Source organism: Rhineura floridana, chromosome 2 (genome assembly GCF_030035675.1).
Source record: "Rhineura floridana isolate rRhiFlo1 chromosome 2, rRhiFlo1.hap2, whole genome shotgun sequence".
Taxonomy (NCBI): domain Eukaryota; kingdom Metazoa; phylum Chordata; class Lepidosauria; order Squamata; family Rhineuridae; genus Rhineura; species Rhineura floridana.
The window spans coordinates 7,987,787-8,000,347 of NC_084481.1; the positions used below are offsets into that span (position 1 = coordinate 7,987,787).

A 12,561-nucleotide genomic window follows, 5' to 3' on the forward strand; every position below is an offset into this window, starting at 1 on the left:
GGAAAGAGGGGATTAGAAGGGGAGGAGGAAGGAGGGGATTGGAAGGGGAGGAGGGACGGAGGAGGGGGAGGAGGAGGAGGGGAAGGGAGGGTGAAAGAAGAGTGAAGGAAGAGGGAGGGAAGGGGCAAGAGGGAGGGGATAGGAGGGAGGAGGAGGGGAGGGCAGGTTTGATCATTTGCATGCTTTTTTAGTTCAGTGGGATTTACTCCTGTGCAATCATGCTTGAAATGGAAGTGGACTGCCTTCAAGTCGATTCCGACTTATGGCAACCCTATGAATAGGGTTTTCATGGTAAGTGGTATTCAGAGATGGTTTTACCATTATCTTCCTCTGAGGTTGAGAGGCAGTGACTGGCCCAAGGTCACCCAGTGCACTTCATGGCTGTGTGGGGATTCAAACCCTGGCCTCCCAGGTTGTAGTACAAGATTCTAACCACTACACTACACTGGCTTTCTGCAATCATGCTTAGGATAGGTGAAACTGACCTGGGGGAGAGGCAGGGAGGGTAGGGTAGGAGGGAAGGGGTAGGGTAGGAGATTGGATGGATGGGCACTGGGCAGAAGGAAAGCCCCTTTCCTTTCCAAAAGGAAAACATTGTGAACAGTATTCTTTTTCAGGGTTTCCCCCACCTTTTTATTCTACTGCAGGCACATGTAGCCTACTACCCAAATGGAAACCAAAGCTATCCCTGTCCACATCCACACCAGACCTTTATTCCACCTTAGACAGTCATGGCTTCTCCCAAAGAATCCTGGGAAGCCGTGACTGTCTAAAGTGAAATAAAAATCTGGTGTGGGTGTGCCCCCCTGATTAGGCAAGCCCAGCAGCTGTGAGTCCGGCTTTTAGAACACTGACAGTTGGTTCTTACAGTGCATGCCCAACATTATCATGGAGTTCAATGCAAAATTACTTAAATTAATTAAAAACCAGCCAGGCATTTTTAAAAAACTTTTAAACTGCAGAAGGGGAAGGTCAGAGTATGGAGCAAGGTTAGTAATAGGATTACAGGTACTCTGTGAACATGGCTGATTTTTAATTAATTTCAACATATTAAAAGTCCAAAAGCGGTCTGGTTTCTCTCTCTCTCTTTTTACACTTTGAACTCTTAATTCTCTCTACTGTTTTGTGTATTGCCATGACAATTTAGAGGGTAGTTTAGCAAGCGTTTCTGAGTTCAGGACTGTAAGTTTTGTAAAGTTTTGTTTTGAAATGATCTTATGGGAATCATCAGAATGGCATGGGGGGTATTTTCAGTTTAACATTGTGGAATGTGAAAAATCCACACTGGCTATAGTACACAGCACTCCCATTCTGCGATCCACAGCCGTGTTGGCTCCCGACCCTGCCAAGGATCGCGGAGAGGAAGCTCCCAGGACCCTCCCCCTTGGGCTTCAATAAGCCCATCCGCACATCCCACCTACCGCTCCCAACCCTGTGAATGATGTGTGCTGTGCATGTATGTCTGCCCTAATGGGCTGACACCCCCGTAGCCATCTTGGTTAATGGCAGGCATGTGCGCACAGTGTGCACATCATTTACAGGAATGGTAGCGGTAGGTGGGGTGCGCAGGCAGGTTTATTAGCCCCACACCGCCTGTATGGAGGGATTGGGCTATGGTGCTGCAGGTCTGGGGCAGGCTGGTGCCAAAGGGCCCAGGCATGCCTGGCACCATACCTGGTTCAGAGCACATCTACTTGTATGTAAATTCCATCAACACTAACAGGACATGCTTCCATGGAAGCGTGTTTCAGATTAAACCCAATTACAGTAGGGCCCCACTCATATGCGGGTTAAGTTCTGCCCCCCCGCTGTAAAGCGAATACCGCTGTAAAAGTGGAACAAGCGCCGTATGAGTGGGTCTTTAGTCTAATTGCGTCTAATTGAGACCGCTGTATTAGCGAAGCGCTGTAAAGTGAAGCGGTGTAAAGCAGGGCTCTACTGTATAGAATTCTTGCTCAACAACAGACACATCTAAACACAACTGAAGCCCAGGAATCTAATCGGTTTGATCAATTAACCTGGAAAAAAATTACAGCAGCATGCATTTAAGAGGGGGCCCTCTTGGTAGTTCCACTGCGTTTGGTGGTTCTGGGGTGGCACTAGCATTCTCTGTGGCAGCCCCTATGCTGTAGAATGCCTTTCCCATTTTGCACCTTTGTTATACCCCATCACATGCTGAAGACACACCCTTTTACCTTGGGCTCCAACACCATACATACATATACGTATATGTAGGTATATATTAGGGCCCACCTTATTCATTTATTTGTGAATGGTTTTAATGGATGTTAATATTAAATTTTTATATTGTTGTAACACACTCTGGGACCTTATAGTGAAGGGCAGGTAAGAAATCCAATTAATAATAATAATTTTAAAAGATTCACACAAATCTCATTAACATCCTATCATTGTTAATGAGATGTTAATGAGATTTGAAATTAACTAAGATAACCGCTGGAGGAAGGTGATTTTATAATCTATTAAGAGATAGGTTTGTTATACATTATAGATTTATAGCTGAATTATAGTGATTTGGAATTACTGGACTTAGTAGATTTGATGAGTTGGATTAACTGGCATGTTTATTTAGAAAAAAAATTGATTGACATACATCTCAAGGATTGGAAACTTCTCTTTGACTTTTTGTGGAAGATTAAAATGATATGATGTTAATGAGATTTGAAACCAACTAAGATAACCGCTGGAGGAAGGTGATTTTATAATCTATTAAGAGATAGGTTTGATATATATTATAGATTTATAGCTGAACTATGACAAATCGGAAGTCAATATTCTTTCTTTTTTACATATATATATATATTCTTTTTGTATTGTACTAGTTATTGATTTGTGTTGTTTTCTTTTTGTATTGTTTTGGTTTTGAAAATTGGAATAAAAATTAATTGCAAAAAAAAAAAAAAGATTCACACAAATCAAACTCCTTATTGGAAGAACTCTGTGGGATCAGATCAAGGGTCCTTCTAGCCAAACATTCTGTTTCCAACAGCAGGTCCAGCCAAATGCTTCCAGAAAGCCAAGAAGCAGATGGTGAAGGCAACAGCTCTCTATGCTGCTTGTTCCTTTCACTTAGAAAAACTTATTTTACTTAAAGAAGAGCCTGCTCAGGGACAGGCTGCCTGCCTGGTTGTTGTTGTTATTTATCTATTGCATTTATTAGTTGCTTACTACATAAAATGTCTCAAAGCAACTTACAATTATAAAGCATATATAATGCAAAATTTAAAATACACCAAAAAGATAAAAGAACATTATAGTGCTTATCCTTCAATGGCATGAAAATGACAAATCCTAACCCAGACTACTAAAAGATGAACACCAATCCAGGCTAGGATGTCATCATACCATATGACCCCAGTTAAGAGCGAATTGCCCGAGTGAACAGGAACACCTTTGCCTGGTGCCTAAAAGTTTTTAATGATGGCATCAGACATGTTGATATGATCTAGGAAGCAGGTATGGCCCTTCTTCCCTGGAAGCAGGACTTGGGGAGGTGATGAGTATTAGTTCTACAAAAGGGTTTTGTCAGACAGAATGAGAGAAAGAACAGTGGCAAGCAGGTACTCTCTGGCCAATGTACAGTTTTGGTTTTGGCTACATTTTTGTAAAAAGGTTTTCTGAGTCCAACATAAATTCAAGCTATCCACTACAGTCCTCCAGTGTATTCAGACAACTCTGAACATGGAGTCTAACAGCTATTCAAAGACCTACCCTCCATAACAGGCCTCATTTTGCCATGTGAGAGATGTCCTGATTTTAGCAAAGTATCCTTCTTACACCTCTAAGTAGGCTGATCTACTTGAGAAACAGGAGGTGATGACTTTGTAAAGCCAATGAAAAAAGGGAAATAAGCTTTTAAAAAGCCAGTTTGGGATGTCCCTTCACATTGAAGTACACATTTATTTATTTATTTGTTTATTACATCTATATCCCGCCCTTCCTCCTAGAAGGAGCCCAGGGAAGCACTTGACAGGAAAATGGTGATTTCTCAAATGCCTTCATTACCCTGAAATAGTTAGGTCTGGAAATCTGTGCTACTTACCATTCTTCCTAATTAGTCCACAGACTGATATTTTTTGAAAGGAAAATACATTCCTTACTGTACTTGATTATCATTGGTGAATCAAGAAATGCAAGAGAACAGACGTCAGGTAATATCAACATCAGATGCCAAAGGCAGTCATCACGTTTTCTTTCAGCTGCTTACCAGTGTGACTCCTTTTATGTACCATAAGCACATTGGGCCCAATGCAAACCATGCCACAGACGTCACATTTCAGTTTACCATTCGGAAGCCGGATTCCTCCCTCGCCTGACAGCTCCTGCATTTTTCTGTTCTCCACCATCTCGTGGTTCTGAGTAAGGGGCTCTTCCAAGCTGCTCCCTTCATCATGACCCCTGATCCCATCTTCCTGCCTCAGGGGCTTCCTGTCAGAATCCTCATCATCACTTTGCATTTCTAGCTTTATGGAATTTGCTGCAAATACATAAATAAATGGCATATTAAGAAAATTAATCTTTGTTTCATTAACTATATAATAGTGAGCAATAATACTGTTGTGTTAGTTTTAGACAAGTACTAAAAATGGTTCACAGGACATCTTCTGATTCCTGTAACTTTTGTTTAACTTGAAATCTTGCTGATCTGTTATAATGGTCCAGCCTATCAGGAAACAGGAATACAAGTCAGCAGTGTAGAACACATTGTGTGCTTAGTTACATAAGCATATCAAGAACTGACAGAGGAGGCCTCAAGGATCAAGAAGCAGCTGCTGCTATATAATACCAATATAATACTAATTATTAATTATTACTATTATTTAGATAGGAAGGACATGACAGAAATTTTATAAATAAAATAGCATCAACTATGCGCATAGTGCTTCACACAGAACAAGCCTGAAAAGTTCATACCCCATATCAATCAAAGCTATGGTCAGTAAGCCAGGACTGACATCATCATTTCCTGCTACAGTGCTATATAGCAGCTATTCAATGGGGGAGGGGAGATGTTGTTAAACTCCAAGTTCTATCAGCCTCAGCCCCAGCTAGTCTAGTTAGTGCCCAGGATGATGGGAGTTGTAGTCCAACAACCTCTGGAGGGTATCATTTTGACCGTCTGTGGCCGAGGAGTTCCAGACTGTCATAAGAGGGTAGAATTGAGTCAAGCTTCCTTACCCACTGCATACCATCTTTTGCTTCTAGGGACTCTAATTAAATCTTAAAGCAGGGGTAGCCAACTTGGTGCCTTCCAGACGTCGTTGGACTCCAGTTCCCATAATCCCTGACCATTGGCCATTCTGGCTGGGATGGATGGGTCTTGGAATCCAATGACATCTTGAGGGCAGCACATTGACTACCCCTGCCTTAAGGATCCCCTAATTCCCAGTATCAACCTTCTCTTAACGTAAGGGCCCCATTTAAGTCCACCAAAGACTTAGAGGCAAATCTGTGTTGAACTCAAGACCCTCTCTGAAGGCTCAGGTTAACAACTATTCTCCCATGCTTCAATGGCAGACAAGGGCTGCACCATGTATCTGATTGCCCAACACCTGCCTTATCAGTAGGGTTGCTAAGTCAGACGTATCCCAAACACTGAGTTTCAGGAGTGGGCCCTAGAGATGTCATGGGGGCGGGTCCTAATGATGTCATTAAGTGTGACACATTAAGCATCAACCACAGTTGCTTGGAGCATACCACTCAAACAAAAAAATTCTGATTGGAAATTAAGATAGAAATTTTAGCTAAATGAGGGTGTTCCCAGGTCCAGCTGTTTAAAAAAGAATCTTTTAAAATTGTTCTTTTCAATTCACTAATGAATGCACATCATACCTAGGGCAGATCCACACCAATTATTTAAAGCACATTCAACGCACATGAAACACATGACTCCTACCACAGAATCATGAGAACTGTAGTTTGTAAAGGATGGTGGGAACTATAACTTTGAGGGAGAAAATACACTTCCTAGGATCCTCTTTAAATTTGAGTTTGATGTGCTTTAAATGTATTGTGTGGATCTACTTAATAAACTTTGCTTGCATGTAAATCATTTTCATTAATTTTTAAAACGGAAATCAGCTACAAAGTTTACTTGGTTACCATGGGCTACTCACCATCTCTCAGCCCAATCTGCACCTCAGAGTGAAAATAACACCCCGAGGAAGAAGGGCACACTTAAAATGTAGAGGAAATAATAAAGTACAGCCATAGTATGAAATCAGATATTTATAGGGACAGGGTATGAAGAAATGTTTATATAAGCATGGCTGTCAAAGATGTTTATTATTTACACAATCTGTAAAGATATTTATAGTGCAATCCTATGCATGTTTACTCAGAAGGAAGTCCCAATATATTCAAAGGGGCTTACTTAAACAGGGAAGTGTGCACAGCACTGCAACCTCAAGTGACAAGGAACTTCACTAACCTATCCCAAAATTTTGAATCATGCCAGTTTAAGCTGTTTTGCAACTGTTTTATACTTGTTTTATGGTTACTGGATTTTAAATGGATTTATTTCTTCTTGTGAGCTGCCTTGTTTCCAACTGGCAACCCTACTTCACAGAGTTGTTGGAAAGACTCCATATACACACATACTGGAGATGTAAAAATACATACATCCAATATAATAGTTTATTGTCAAAACCAGTCGGTCATTGCAGAACATTTTTTTTTACTAAATAAAATCATATTAGTTTCCTACCAAATAACAGCGGTGATACTTAGGTAAGCCCTGCTTAATTGATTAAAAACAGGATTGAAAGGGGAGAGAAAGATTTACAACAAAAACACAACAAAAGTCCCATTGAGTTACAGCACAATCCTAATCATGTCTACTCAAAAGTAAATCCAACTGAATTCAATGGGGTTTACTTCGGGTATGTGGGATTGGCATTGTAGCTTTACTGCCAGAAAAACATGTATTGAATTAAAGCTTCTTATTGGGAAGGATTTCAAAACAGGCTATTAATTAGACAAATAAACTGATCTCTTCAACAGCCCAGGAAAATTTAAACTTGTTTGACTCCTCATAATCAGAAAAGTATAACACATTGTAATGGCATAATAAGCTGCATGTACACTTCTTTTAAATTTCTGTTCAAAAATTATTTGAACGATAAAATGTATAATATGCTATTTTTGCAAGTAAATAAAAAAACCCTGCATATATAATTTTATTATAATAAAACAGATTACAGTGAACAATTGCCTACCAAGATCCTGCTGTGATTTTTTTTGCTCTACATCTCCTGCACACACAGAGAAAGGGACTTTTGCTACTGCTGAAAGCAATAAACTTAGTTGGTGTGATTTTCAGACGAAAAGGAAAAGACAACTGTTTTCTGGACACTGGGTGCTAGCTATGTCTGGCAGTTAACAAATCCCTTGTCAATCACAACCCTGACTTTACTTATTAGCTACAAACCTGAAAGGGTAGGGTTAGAGCAGCCAGCTGAGAGCTCATTTAACTGAAGTTGCGTGGCGGGCTGACATTTTGGTTTATATCTCTTGAACCAGACTACCTAGAAACTTTTTTTAAAAATGAAAGCTGAGAGTCCAAAGACTGGGGTGACTCACCTGGAGACCCGGAGAGGACCCCAAAAATCTGGAGTCTCCAGGCAAAACCAGAGACCTGGCAACCCTACTTACCAGCACCATGGCTTCAATAATATTTATTTGGGCTGATATATCACACAATGTGTGTGAGGGGAATCTCTTTGTATATCATACAATATAAATGTTAAATACCCCTTCGAATAATCACCATCCTGTATGAAAACCATTTGGGATTATAGTAAAACAATAAATGAGCAGGATAATTTTTCATATAGTGTGGCCTAAAGAAATCCTGGGTCCCTTAGCAGCAACATCTATGGAACAGTCTCAAGCCTAAGCAGGTCAAAATTTTAAATGTAGAACAGGATACAAATTGTTGCTCAGCTATCAAGATGTCACACATCTTAAAATGGGAGTAATAGCCAGCCATCTCAGAGGACTGCTATCAAGGCAAAAACATATGAACTGGCTCCAGTTAAGTGAAAAAGAATAATGTGAATCAGTCCAAATTCACATGAAGCAATTGTGCAAACGAACGCTTCCCTTTACCACACAGGAATATGCAGTTGGCTTATACTGAGTCAGATTATTGGTCCAGCTAGTCCCATACTATCTACTCTGATTAGCAGTGGGCAATGTCCCTCCAAGGTTTCATTCAGAGAGATCTTTCCAAGCCCCTGCTACCAGAGATCCATTCAACTGGGATGAACTGAAACTGGGGCCTCCTGCATGCAACACATGTGCTCAACCACACTAAGTGATGACCCCTTCCATAGGAAACCTGTGGCATAACTCAAAGTTGAACTTTTTCCAGTGCTCGGCTCAACCTATTAAAGCAGTCTTCCCCTCTCCCTACCCCCAATAAATAACAATAAAATATGGCTGTAGCACAGGTTGTTGAAACCTTAAAGGCGTTTCCACTGAAAACTCTTTTGACTAAAGGTTAACTATAACTAAAGAATGATTATTTAACTAAGCACAGAATTGTGTACCTAGTGAGAAGGCAAGTAAAGATGTATTTTTTTCTTGAGAACATACATCTGTATTTCGTTACCAAGGTTGTTCCCAAACCTTATGTTATTTAAGAAAAAAGATGAGGAAAAAACGTATTTCTTAAAATGTTTGATTTTTCAGAAAAGCCAAATAATCTTAGACCCCCATCCACTGGAGTGATGCACAGTGATAGGGAGTGGGTCACAAACTCTGCTAACAACAGACCTGATGTGAAAGGTTTATCAACAGTATCTTACTTCCCTTCTGAACCCTGGCTAGAATCCAGTTGGGGGGGGGGACAGCAAAACACAAGAGCTCTGAAGCCTTTCACACACGCAGATTGTTTGAACACGGTTCATTATAAGACTCCCACATGCTTGCAAAAAGAAAAGCTGCTAAGTCTCTCGGTCCGCTGCAAATCACCTTGGTCCCTAAGCAAAGTTGTGCACACTGTTTTAAAAATGTCCATCCTTCCCTTTCTCAGTCCTTACCATTCTTAGGAACCTGCCATGAGAGCTTGTTGCTGTGCGAAGATTTCCTCCCCACCTGGGGCTACGAGAAGAATTGCAGTCTCCAAGGAGGGGAATACAGCTACAGTAGGGATCTCCTCAGCTCTTTCCAAGCAGCCCTGCTCCTTATGTAATTCCCTCTGCCTTAACATGACTTCATTCACACACACACACACACACACACACACACACACACACACACACACACACACACACACACACACACACACACACACACACACACACACAATTTATTTGGGGTACAAGAAAGCATTTGGGGAAATAATTGATGGTAATGTGAGTTTTTAGCATGTGCTTAATCACTGGGATGTCAAAGTCTAGGTGGATTGGGCAGAGCTTGGAAAAGTTACTTTTTTTGAACTACAACTCCCATCAGCCCCAGACAGCATGGCCACTGGATTGGGCTGATGGGAGTTGTAGTTCAAAAAAGTAACTTTTCCAAGCTCTGGGATTGGGACCATAGTCATGTTCTTTAAATCTAGGCTATAAGTTCTATCAACACTAACGTGGAAGTAAGCCCCATTGAACTTAATGGGTTACTTTCAAGTAAACATGTTGGATTATCAAAGAATTTTATTGCATGCCTGTTTGGTTGACATTATTTGGATGATCCTGTATGTTTGGTCGAGTAATCAATCATCATCATCATCATACAAATATGTTAAAACAGTTGGGGCTGTGAGATAGTGACTAGCCCAAGGCCACACAAGGGCCTGGTTCACACACACCTTGGCTTAGTGCAGCCTTTCCCAATTAGTGGGCGACCAGATGTTGTTGGACCACAATTCCCATCTTTCCTGACCATTGGCAATGCTGGCTGAGGCTGATGGGAGTTGTGGTCCAACAACATCTGGTGGCCCACTGGTTGGGAAAGGCTGGCTTAGTGGGACTGCACAAGTGTCTGGGCTCATGGAGACAAGATGCCACTTTGCTTCTCCCCTTTCTCTTTGCTGCCACTTTGCTTGAGCAAACACAGTTTGTTTTAGTGTGTTGCCCAAGCCCAGGCTTGTGGTTAAGCACTCTCCAGACGAGCCTTTCCCAACCAGTGTGCCTCCAGATGTTGTTGGACCACAATCCTCATCTTTCCTGACCATTGGCAATGCTGGCTGAGGCTGACAGGAGTTGTGGTCCAACAACATCTGGAGGCACACTGGTTGGGAAAGGCTGCTCCAGACTAATTACAAACAAAGCTTGGAAAAGTTACTTTTTTGAACTACAACTCCATCAGCCCCAGCCAGCATGGCCACTGGATTCGGCTGACAGGAGTTGTAGTTCAAAAAAGTAACTTTTCCAAGCTTTGATTACAAACTATAACCAAGAACAAACCTTGACTACAGCTCATGCTTAGCGAAAAGCAAACTTAACAACCAATTCCAGTTCAGGCGACATGCTAAGCCAAAGGTTCTTTAGTTTAGTGTGGTAGTAAAAAGGACCAGGATAGGGCCAAAGCAGCTGTGCAAGTTCTTTTCCAATAGCTTGCACATTTGTGTGGTCTAACAAAGTTAAGTTTTGGGTTAGGATGTTTTGCAAGCCAGGCCAATGAGACTGCATCAGAAGAATATGAAACAAAACTTTCAAAATACTTATTTTATTTTATTAATTTAAAATATTTTTTCAGCTGCCCTTCTTCAATTAAATATCAGGGCAGTGTACAGATACATCCAGCTCTTGGGTGCTCGGGATTTTTTTAGCCCTAATTTTAATTTATATAATTTAAGTAATAAGCATTGCTGCCTACAGCCACATTTCAATCACAATACAGATATACATACAATAATTAAATTTGCATTGAAATACATGTTATCAAATAAGCCTGCTGTACTCAGTTCCCAAAGTAAGAACATTTATAGAATTGTTTCATTTATCATTTTCCTTTCAGAAATATTGTATCCTCTAAACTCTATGACAATGTTCTTCCAATTTTGATGGCGACATTCTGATTGCTCACTTCTAGCCATGACATCACTTTGATAAATGACTGCATCCTCATAACTATCAGACACAGGCTATAAGTTACATTCATTTTAACTCCTGAGATCTCCTATTTAATTCAGTGGAAGCACTTTAGGATAGGTGGCTGCTGCTGCTGCCGCTGCCACCACTGCTGCTACTCATTTTTATATCTCACTGTTTCTTCCAAAGGAAGCCCAGGGTAGCAAACAGCTAGTATATAACAATTAGAATGAGACTGCTTTCATTTACGAAGTCCTGCACCAACAAATATAAACCACTAGTTTAAAATAATGACTATTGTTAAAAACAACCACCACCACCACCTTAATCCAGTATCAATTCTGGATACATTGCCTTTTGATTTTGGAGCACATCACTGAAAATGACTGGGCAAAACTGAACATTCCTCTCTGTTAATGTATGGTTTTTTTGTTGTCACCTCACTACTTAATGTGATCTATATGGAACTGGGATATTATTATTATTATTATTATTATTATTAATAATAATAATAATATCAATAATAATAATAATAATAATAATACCTTTCTAGATGCGTTTCTAACCCTATCACACTCCAAGTGATGTCCATTTTTCTAAATGACTATCCTAATAAAACAATAAAATCACAGCTGAAAACACAGGAGATGAAGCATTCATCTGTAGCCTAATCATCATAAACTAGCAAAAACCTTTTCAAATATCTTTTTTCTCTCCCTCCTTTTTTTTTTTTTTTGGCCAGCAGAAGTTACATAATGAAGGGGCCAGGCTATTCTACCAGGGAAGGGCGCTTCACAAAATGGGAGCCGTGCAGCAAATGGCAAGTTTGGGGGAAAATAGCTTCAAAGGGATGGGGTTTGTTTTTTAATTTATTTTTTGGGGGAGGGAGAACAGTGCAAAGCCCCAGGTTGCTATTCCTAAAAAAAGAAAAGAACCAAGTGTGATATTTATGTATTAAACACTGAGTGTCAAGGTCAGGTTTTTAACTTTCACTCAGCCCATAACATTCAAGTATTCATTCAGCAAACTGACTGCTGGACAATTTTTTTTCTTTTATATTTTTTCCTCCATGCCCCACGTATCTACCAGGTGTCCAGTTTTCAGCCAGAGACTCTGGGTTTTTGGGGTCCTCTCCGGATCTCTAGGTGAGTCACCTTAATCTCCGGACTCTCACCTTCCATTTCTTTTAAATTAAGTTTCTAGGTGGTCTGGTTCACAAGATATACACCAAAATGTCAGCTGCCCCCCCAACTTCTGTGAAATGATCTCTTAGCTGGCTAATCTAACCCCACCCTTTCAGGTTTGTAGCCACTAAGTGAAGTCAGGGTTGTGATTGACAAGGGATTTCTTGGCCTCCAGGCAGTACCTAGACCCATTGCAAAGGTAGAAACTGTTCTTTCCCCCCCTGTTTATCTGAAAATCTCATAAATTGAGTAAGTATGTAGCTTTCAGCAGTACCAAAAGTTGTTTTTTTCTCTCGTGTGCAGAAGTCAAACAAGGATAA

General features: G+C 40.5%; 1 protein-coding gene across 9 annotated transcripts in view; it reads right to left on the minus strand.

Annotated features, from left to right (window-relative positions):
- The window catches only part of IKZF2 (IKAROS family zinc finger 2), a 146,713-nt gene that overhangs the window by 64,272 nt on the left and 69,880 nt on the right, over nt 1-12,561 (minus strand). For 6 of the 9 annotated variants that reach the window (XM_061607689.1, XM_061607688.1, XM_061607691.1 and 3 more), the window contains one exon: nt 4,229-4,498. The exons of 1 other annotated variant lie outside the window; for it this stretch is intronic. In XM_061607689.1, the coding sequence (XP_061463673.1) occupies nt 4,229-4,498 (270 nt within the window). The remainder of the gene's footprint in view (nt 1-4,228; nt 4,499-12,561) is intronic. 2 more of the 9 variants (XM_061607694.1, XM_061607690.1) reach the window with 1 other exon arrangement.